Source organism: Aplysia californica, unplaced genomic scaffold, assembly GCF_000002075.1.
Source record: "Aplysia californica isolate F4 #8 unplaced genomic scaffold, AplCal3.0 scaffold01435, whole genome shotgun sequence".
Lineage (NCBI taxonomy): Eukaryota > Metazoa > Mollusca > Gastropoda > Aplysiida > Aplysiidae > Aplysia > Aplysia californica.
Genome location: NW_004798705.1, coordinates 36,693 through 46,949, shown reverse-complemented (window position 1 = coordinate 46,949; position 10,257 = coordinate 36,693). Strand labels below are relative to the sequence as shown.

General features: G+C 38.7%; 1 protein-coding gene across 1 annotated transcript in view; it reads left to right on the top strand.

The window, feature by feature from the left end:
• Positions 1-314: 314 nt before the first annotated feature.
• LOC101862242 overlaps positions 315-10,257 on the top strand; it is a gene marked incomplete at its 5' end in the record, with an annotated part of 15,368 nt that continues 5,425 nt past the window's right edge. The window contains 8 exon segments of the mRNA XM_005112833.3: positions 315-396; positions 864-991; positions 1,571-1,728; positions 2,148-2,254; positions 2,793-2,945; positions 3,978-4,088; positions 4,642-4,872; positions 9,148-9,231. Of these exon segments, the coding sequence (XP_005112890.2) occupies positions 315-396; positions 864-991; positions 1,571-1,728; positions 2,148-2,254; positions 2,793-2,945; positions 3,978-4,088; positions 4,642-4,872; positions 9,148-9,231 (1,054 nt within the window).

The following is a 10,257-nucleotide window of genomic DNA, read 5'->3' as shown; positions in this document are numbered from 1 at the left end:
ATATATATATATATATATATATATATATATATATATATATATATATATATATATATATATATATATATATAAAAAAAAGGGTTTTTAATTAAAAGATAAATTGCTTTTAGATTCTGCAACCTGGGGAGATCTTTATTGGATCAGATTTCACATTTTACCCGTTTGTCCTTTAAAATTCTTACTGAGATTCGTAGACAAAGGTCTCACACCCTGAACTTGAAAAGCATGAGACAAGGATTATTGATATGGATCTGACTGTAGCCTCTTTCCATTCTTTGTTGATATTCCTCATAATGTTTTTTTGTTCATTGCAGACATCTGGAAGGGGTCGTCCCCCAAAGACAAAGATAGTGAAAAAGGAGTTAGCACTAGAGGAGACGACAAGTATAACACCTGGTAAAGTTTTGTCAATATTTTTCTAAGTTACTTGAAAGCTTGTTCCGAGGTTTTGTTGATCACATAGAAATTTAAAGAAAAGAAAAGACTGTTATACCAAAAGAAATGAAGTGATGAAGTGCAAATCAATAAATGTATTCAAGCATCTTGGGGATTTTTCAGTTTTCAAGTTAAACTTAAACATGCAAATAAAATTATGTCAGTTTCAATTGGTTCAAAGAGATTTTTGTGGTAACAAGTCAAAAAAGTTCCCCCCTCCCCATTTCATATGAATGTAACGAATTGAGCTTCATGAAAGACAGTTGGTCAATGGTAAAGTTAAAATGGCTGTGTGTACTGTTATTTCTTAAAGGAGGTGCAATCCTTCCTTTTGTCTTTGACTTTGATGCCTATGATGTGTATAGTGTGACACCTAAATATTTTCCGAAGAATAGAAGTTCATTTTATTTTTGGCATGTCTATTGCAGCTTACCCTGCTGGTGGAGTGCAACCATCTGTGGAGATAGCCAAGTGCATCAGCTATCAGAAATTCAGATATAGTGGGGAGAACAGACCTGGAAAAAAGTATCAGGAGAAGGAATTCATGACACTCAGGGTGAGTTACACATGACTTTTGTAGTTTTTTTGCTTTCATGATTTTTTTAAACTTTGTAACAATCATCTAGATAAAACATGTACATTGTACACAAATTCTGTCATAGAATTGATGAGGAAAGAGGAAAGATCAAACTTGAATGCAGAATGATATAAAGGGAGGAGTGAGTCTTCGAGTTGGGGAAGTAAAGGCGGAGTGGAAAGGAACTGGCAACCCTACCACAATATGCCGAAGGCCCAGGAAGTTGTCTCACTAACAAGGCAATCTCCAATGTCTGGGTCGGATGCGGGAATAACTTTACTTTAATGGTGACTAGTTGAATTGTTTTTATGATGTTGAAGTAATATATATATATATTGTAATTGTAGGACTTTTTTCAGGGGGGCTAGATTTGTTATTTTTAAATAATATTTTCGAGAGCTGAATACTTTTGTTGGCTGCTGTACATGGCACTTGTCGATATGTTTCTTCATCTTTTCCCATGTGTGCAGACAGTTATAATTTGTATCTTTGCCTTCATATTTTGCAATGGCTTGGCCGTATGATGTTTATATTTGGTATTCCTTTTGATATGAACAGCTGAACCACCTCTCAGACAAAGTTGTACGCATTGTCATCATTTGCACGGATGCTGAGAACAAAGAGTTGATTCATCCAAATGGATTGGTGGGCAAGGACTGCCATGACGGCATCTATGATAAAGAGTATGCGATCACAAAAGCACAGTACAATGTCAAGTGAGTGAAATGGTTTCTGTCAAATAGAATGTAACTGAGAAATATTTTTAAGGACCCCCGGGCGAGTGTTGAGTTCCTGCGTGCTGTCAGCATCGCTGACCATTTATGACGCCACAGTGCCAGAAGAAAGAGAGAGAGAGAATTGAGAAATATATATCTTTTTATAAAATGCTTTGTTTTTTTGTTTGTTTTGGCTTGAGAAAGAGGGATAAAATTTAAGACAAAGACTCGTGTACATGCTGCAACATGATTTTACTGACTGATATAGCTTTTCTTGTAATTTGTGAGACATGTTTTTTCCCTATTTGCCGTTTATTTGCATGTTTCATACTTCTCTGCTTGGGATTTTTGTTTGCCAGAGGAAGTTCTGGGATGTACCTGATATATTTAATGAATGTATTTCTTTCTTTTTTTTAAAGAATTCCATATCTGAGAACAGAGCGTATCAAGACAAAAAAAAATGAGCACGAAAAGATCAAGTCGGTTCTTCATGATCGAGCTTTGCATCTTCCGACGCCATACAGAGGTATAATAAATGGATTAAATTATATTGTTTCATGTTTAATTATTCTGTCTCCTTTTTTGGGATATGAAAAATAAATTGAAATTTTTAAAAAAAATGTACGGGGGGAGGGAGGAAGGAAGGAAGGGGAGATAGGTCGAAAGAGCTACCTCTCTTTGCAATCATTGGATTCTCATGATTGTTTTTATTGCTAAGAAGGAGGGGAAATTGTTCAGGTTTGCTTTATTTTGTCTTAATTTATGTTCCTTATACAGATGCCAAATGAAAAGTCTATGTCTTTAACAATATTGTTGTATGTATCAATGTTTAAGAGTTGTGGCACTCTTAATTATTGAAACTTCTTTTACTTCTTTTTCTCCCATTCTTTTTTATATTTATATTTGTTTTGTAATTTACAAGTAAAGTGTGTAAAGGTTCTTGTCTTCACTTGGATGTGTCTAATAACACCAACATGCTTTAGGGATGAAGATCTTGAACATTTAGACTGCTCAATCAACAACAGCCATGATATAGACAGTATCAATTTTTTGAAATATTTCAGAACGATGTCTGTCTCAGTGCACAGACAAATACACAGCAACTCGCAAGTTTGATACCACCAAGGTTTGCCTGGGTGTGATTGTGACAGTACTGAGCCACCAGGGTCACTTCAATGGCTCTCTCCACGCCATCAGCCATGTTGTGAGAAATGCCAGTGAGTTGCTTAGTCTTTGCACAGAGTTGTGTGATGCGGTTTATAGTATTCATAGAGTGCTTTCAATACTTCCTTCAGGGTCCCTCTACTGTAGTACTTCTTTCCTTTTCTTTACAGAATGATTGTATGTTGTGTTTCTGAAAGTGTTGGAGAAATTGAATGAGAGGGTCAAAGAGGGGAAATGCAAATCAGATATCACCCTCAAGTGATATCTCTGACCTGTTTTTCTTTTTTGCAACAGCTATCTTGAGATGTTAACTTGAAATAAAAATACAACAGGCTAACAGTTCAGGCTGCCATTTAAATTTCTCTTTAATCATTTTGTTTTAGATTTTTGTCAACTTCTTAAAGTGCACTGAACCATTACCCGCCGCGGCGGTGCCACTGACTAAAGTGTCTTTAGGCCATTCCCAAAGGGGGGACATTTCTCGTTCTAGTGCACAGTAGAATTGTAAATGGGCTGATCTAACAATGTCATGCTCATGACTGTGCCTGAATTACAACAGGGAACTGCTGCTTTTTCATTCCTAATCCTTACTATTGTCATTTTCCTCTACTTCTTTTGTATGTTCGTCACACTTTTGTGACCCGCTATTTCCGGGGTTCCTTGATATTCGAAGCAGACTTTGTGCTGCTGAAGCTAGAGAGGTGAGCAGAGTAAGTCTGATTCCCTGTAAGGACTTCTCTGTTGACATCCACCCCTTGGCGCTCATTTGACCTTATGCAGTTGCGAGCGCCGTAAAACCTCTACACCCCCCCCCCCAAACTGAACCTTTGATGTTTGCATGGAAAAGGGATCAAGTTAGGCATATTGTCCAGATAAAACACTTTTGAAAAATCATGGGTGGTGGTCTTCACGTATAATGCAAAATGCAAGAAGAATGGCCAATTGAATGTGCGAGTCCAGCAGGATGACTGATTCTCTCTGTTTGAGGTTTTAGAGCATTGTTATGGAAATCTGAATACGATTTTTTACTGGTGTAGAGAAATGTGTTTGGTAAATGTTAAAGATGTTCTTTGTTACTATTTCAGGTGAGAAGACTATCCTTGGTATTCATAAACTGAGCCAGGAATCTGTGCAGTCAGGCACTGGTGCTGAAATTGATATTTTCACCACTGAGGATGGACCTGCTATTGAACCAGGTTAGTGGAGTTCTATTGATATATGTTGGGCACCGTAGTGCTTGATTTACTAGTGGCACATGTAGTCAATATAAAAATTATTGATTGTACATTGTTATCTCTTTTTAAGTCAAGCTCCCTCGAAAGGGCTTTGGTTTTGAATTTATTTTTTGTAGAAAGATTTCACATGTGTAAGTGTAGTGAAAATTGTTCAGGAATAATTGCATGTGTGCAATTTGCTATTGGTGTTCATCAAACAATTGCAGGGTTTGTGTCCTGTGGGTCAGTACCATGTTGCAGAAGGTTGAGGTCTTTTTAAAGATTTTCCTTTGATTATTAGTTTGTTTTTTATAATTGCCTTTGTCCAACGTAAAGTACTCTGAGGTATATGAATACTTATGAAGGCAAAATGTTACAGAATGATACTTTCTTTCAAAGGCCTTTCACACTGTCCCTAAGTCTTATGTTATTCATAATGTTGCTCCTCATATTCATGTCTGTCTGTTTTCCATCAAGGTAATTCCCGTTTCCATTTACTTCACAAAATTCCGCAAATATACTTTTTGTTTCCTAGGAAAATGTTTTGTATTTGTCTCCTGTAACCTGGAGCATGGGGAGTCCTGGAGCTCTGAGAAATTTATCCCTGATAAAGAGGACATATTGTACAAGAGGGTGATCAGGTACCCTGTGCCAGTTTTTGAGCCTTACCAACACTTACCGAGTCCCATGGAGGCAATTCTTCACTTAGAGTGCCCTCAGAGCAACCAGTACTGTACCTGTCCACTGACCTTCCTCCCACCGCAAGGTGAGTAGAGAAATAATTCCCCTTATGCAGGCTTTTTTTTCTTTTTACCGTCGGCTAGTAGAGCTTTATTGATATTCCTTTTTAGCCAAGAATTTGAGGGTATAAAAAAATTGAGATTCACTTCATATTGATAAAGCAATGATTTTGAGAGAGCTGTTTTCAATAAATTTTTTGGTCCTTTTTTTTATTTTAAAGGAATACATCGTCGGCCTGGTGATAAAACCGACTAACCCACAAAATGTCCAAAAAAATTTTGTTGGCCCTATCGATAGCAAATTGTCCATTTCATATGCTCACTCATAGTCAGATCTAAATTTTGTCTAGAAATGTCTTTAAAACATTAGAAATAAAACCGTATAACTCGGCATCCATCGGATTTTAGCCTGTTGTTTCCGACTATCTCACCTGCGAGGGAGGGAATGAGGGTTGACTGTTTTTGTCGCGCTAACAATGAGGGGCCACGTGCTACGTTACCGACTAACCCCGGCTTCGACTCGTCTCCGGACTTCGTTTGATAGTCCAGAATTCTCTCACATAACCGTGTGAGCTCTTCAAAAGGGAAATTTGTGTAATATTTCTTGTTGGTTTAATTTGGGAGTTATATAGATCTGGTTGTTCCCTCTTTTTTCTTCGTTTTAATGCTGCTGATAATGTTATTAATGACTAAAACTCCCCACTGTTCCCACAGAACTGTTTATCTCGTTACAAGACAATGCCGGTATTTCAAACGCATATTCATGGATTTTGTTTTATAAATATAAAACTATTTTTTCTTCCCCCGTGTTCTTCTTTGTCTTAGTACTTGAAAGTTATCGAATTATGAAGGCATTTCCCCTTATTCGGACTACTGTCTCTTCTCCTTATTTTTCCCATCGCAATTGAATGGATGAAGTCGGTAGCTTTTCATTATTTACTAACGCACTCAGAAAAAAAATGTGGGACCTGTCCAGCACACTATCTGCCTCCAACGATCGTTGTTTTTTAAAGTGCTTTTTCTTTTTTTTTTTTCATTTGCAGTGTTTATTGCAGTCATTACCTTCTGAAACATCTTTCTACTTTCTTTGAAAGTTCATTTCGTTTGTGTTTTGTGTAGATTATTTTCTCAGTGTCATAACATAATGCTTTATCTTTATATCAAGCCTGAACTTAAATAACACTATAACATTCAATAAGATGATGCCACGCTTGCTGCGTCACCTCTGACCCTCAGCGCAGTGGAAAGTGATCAACGTGACCAGGCTAATGTCACATCAGCTGATAATACAACAGTTAATTCACCTTTGATCTCTGCGAAAAGGACAAGGCATGAAAACGATTGGAAGGGTAACAAAAGGAAGAGGTTGAAAGAACTGGGGATGCCTCTACACATGTCAAGGCAAGAAGCGAGCAGGGTGTGAATTTGACGTCATTTGCAGTTGTAAACTGGTTGGTACAAAATGCAATAACATCACTGGTCACTCTCTTGGAAAGAAAAGAGAGCCTACGTATATGCCATGATAAACAGGATAGACAAAAAGAGATCTTACACAGCAAGTGAAAACCCAAGGAGAAATTACACCATTCAATACTACTGAAAAGAGTCAATGGTCAAAGTTTGTAAAACAATCTACATGAACACCACAGGCCTGACCCACTGGTTTATTTAAAGTGTCTTCTCCGAAAAAAACCCCAAGAGGTCCCCCTCCCCCCAGAACTCACCACGCCCACCATGAGAGAGCCAAGGATGACAAGTTGTTCCATAAAGAGGAATTTTTTGACAAATTTTCTAAGATATCCTCCTGTTTACAGATGACAATCCAGAAAACGTCGATCTGCATCAAGTATACATGGAGAACTTTGCAGAGAGGGTGAAAGCCACATTGAGCTATCAAGTGTTCTGCCAAAAGCTAAAGAAAAACAATTTGGGATTACTTTAAACCAAGAAAGACCAGTGCGACATTTGCACCAGCTTCGAATCTGGAAACCTCACAGAAACGGAATACACAGCTCATCAAATATGAATATGAGGAAAGCTGCAGCTAGACCAGAAAAGGAGAAGGACAGGGAGGCTGTACTGAACCCAGAGAACAAAGTGTGTGTTCTTTGTGTGGAGATCCATCACTAAAGACATCCACCTTATATTATACAACAAAACTGGCTGTACACTATTTTACGATTTAGGATTTTGCCACCAGAGACGCCAGATGATATGTCTGGTATGAAAGTGAAGTTGGTCTGAGCTTCAAGAGTTTTCATCATGTCTGACTCACTGATATTGCAAGTGACTGACTCCAACCACTTCATCATCTGCAGTGATTGATGCAACTACTAAAACAGAAATGCCACCCTGGTGAGTGCAGTGGCCTCGCTGGCCTAAGAGCTTGACATCACAGTTGAGCAGAAATTCTCACCAAGGGCCATACCCAAATGGAGGTGGATCCAGTCCGTGGCAGTATTGAGCGATCGCTCCAAAACGCACTGATGTACATCCCAATGGATTACGTGAACATCATGCTCCAAGCCAGATGCATCCCCAGTCCCTATGAAGTTATGTACCTGGGCCACAGCATTTTCAAAGATTTCGCAAAGGTCGTCCAGGGTGAAAAGCAGACACATCAAAGTACACTCCATACTTTAAAATTCAGTACAAGCTGAACTTTGATGATGGATGGCAGGCGCTGCAAGGACCAAGAAAGCTGAACACCCAATGTACGACGGTTACTGCTGGACCTCTCTGCAAAGACAGATTGAAGATAACTGCCAACCAGTAAAAACATCTACAGGAGTTGAAAGCCGTTGTACAACGATGCTACCACAATTACCGTGAAAATTTGCCTCAGTAAGAAGTTTTGAAAGCGATCAAGTCAAATTCGATTATTGTAGAGTCTTTCAAAACAATGGTAACATTTGTCGTATTGCCTTGTTATTGCAATAGGAGACAGAGTGAGACAGACATGCTCTTCTATTGTCGAGAAAACTCAGTAAAGTAGTAGTTGTCAAGCCACGCACCTTGAAGAAAGTTAGTGCATTCTTTGATACTTACAAAGTCTTTTTGCATAATAATAATATATTATTATGTAACCAACTTTACCCAAACCATTGCTGAGGTAGCAGAGCTTTTGTGTGGCTTTCTGCTTTCATTTCTTTCTTAGTATTACTTTTTTCCAGGCCATTGGAAGGCCACCCAGTGCCAATAGTATCGTGTCAGACACTGTCATAAATTCTAAAGGCCTGCTGATGCTGCTGCTACTAGTGTTGTTTTTGTTGTTGTTGCTGTAGCTGCTCTCCCTTACTCTTCGAACCTCCTGTTCTTCTACTTGAAATGTAATTGATATACCCATTGTTGTGTTCTGCTTTTTCTACTTCTATTAAATGTTCAACTTTGTGACTGCTGTCTTGCCCGAATTGATTCCGTAGCACTGAAATGGCAGCAGCTGAGAGTATGTTGGTAGCAATAATATCGTCCTCCTCCTCTTCCTTCTTCTTCTTCTTCTTACTCGTCCTCCTCCTCCTTTTTTCTCCTTATCCTCCTCCCCCTCCTCCTCCTCCTCCTCCTCCTCCTCCTCCTTCTTCTTCTTATTCTTCTACGAAAGATCTCAACGATTGTAACAACTGATCAAATACGTTACCGTCAAGTGTGGCTTGGCTGCCCTCAACCAAACTCAAGGCCCGCAGTGGCTTCCTGATAAAACCGGCCAACCCACAAAATTGAGGGTTGGTCGGTTTTATCCAGAAAAATTTGAGCGACATAACCGTCTAACCCACGCGGTTTCATTAAAAGCAATTTTTTAAGGAAAAAAATGTCAACACTTTTTCGGTAAAGTGTTTTTATAGGTGTTTAAAGCATTGATTTATCGTTAGACGCCTTTGTTTTGAAATAAAACAGTTTTTTTCCTTCTGTAAAATTTACCTCGCTGGGAGTCGGTTTTATCACAAGGCCGACGACATATCAAATGGTTAGAATTTATCAAAGCTAGACGTGTATCTATTTCAGTAAGTTTTGAAAAAGAATGCAGAACTAGTAAATACTATAGGAGAGAGTTTTAAAGGAAAATAGTTGTGTCATGAAATTGTAATGTTAAGCAATTTGAACGGTTTGATATTAGAAAATGAAGAGTCATGAATAGATTGCTCAGCTAAGTGTGTACATTGGGATAGCATATAACTACTTTGCTGGACATTTTTTCTTCAGTGGTGTTCAAGGTGTATGTGTCTGCATATGAATCTCTTTCCAGCAGTGGTTGAGATAGTGAGCAATATAATTTGTATGATGGCTCATGTTGTGTTTGTTTACAGGGATGGTGGTGATAGATGAAAGAGGTTATTCATTGAAACGTACATATCCGGAACATGAGGACATAAAGCCTTGCCCCAAGAGACGTGAGTGTCATACTGATTTTGCCTTTGATAATGCTCGACCAATGTTTGTGTGTCTGTGTCTGTGTGTGTGTGTGTGTTTGTTTGTTTGTGAATGAAAAGTACATCTTTTTGTAAGAGGTCCTATTATCTTGGCTTAAATAGTTGCAGTAATGAAAAACAGTGGAAAAACCAAACATAAATTTAATTGGAAAACTGAAGGGTTTCCATTAAATAAGATCAAACGGGATCCATTGTGAATATCAAAAAAGAGATGTAATCTTTGATATGTAACCCTTGGCTTCTCATATTATCCTCCCATAAATTTTATTTTCAATTCTTGTTCTTGGTGTGGCGACGGACTTCTCAATATCTATTAGCACAACTGGTTTTGCCTCTTTTCTTTATTTACTCCATTTATCCTACTTACTAGAATCATGCTGTGGTGGTTGATGAGCACTCTGGTTTGCTCTGCTCCCCCCTGCTACTTTTGTCATAGTCTCCACTCAGGTGAAATCACGTTGACTGTAGTGGACTCCAAATCCAAGAGGAGACACTACAAACTGTAAATAACTTCTCTCCAGGGCCTTACAGAGTGATTTACTTTCTCCCCTGTCTTACCTATATGTGCTTAGATTGTGCAAAATTAAGGTCTCAGATACTCAGAGTTTGTGCAATGGCACTAGCTTTAAAAGTATTGACCCTGCTCTTTGGGGGAGGGAGAAAGATGTACATTGCTAAAATCAGTTACTTCTCACAGTCTATGTCTTGAGAATACAGCCTGTTGTTTTACTTCTGTTTTTAAGACTGATTTAAAGGGAGGTGGGAGTTTAGTAAGTAGGGTGCTGTTTTGTCTGTGAGGGGCAAATAGTTCACCGAGATGCCAATGACAAGTACAAAGCAGGAAAAAATAATCCCCGCCCCAAATCTCTAAACACACACACACACGCACACGCACACGCACACGCACACGCACACGCATGCACGCATGCACGCACACGCACACGCACGCACGCACGCACGCACGCACGCACACACACACACACACAC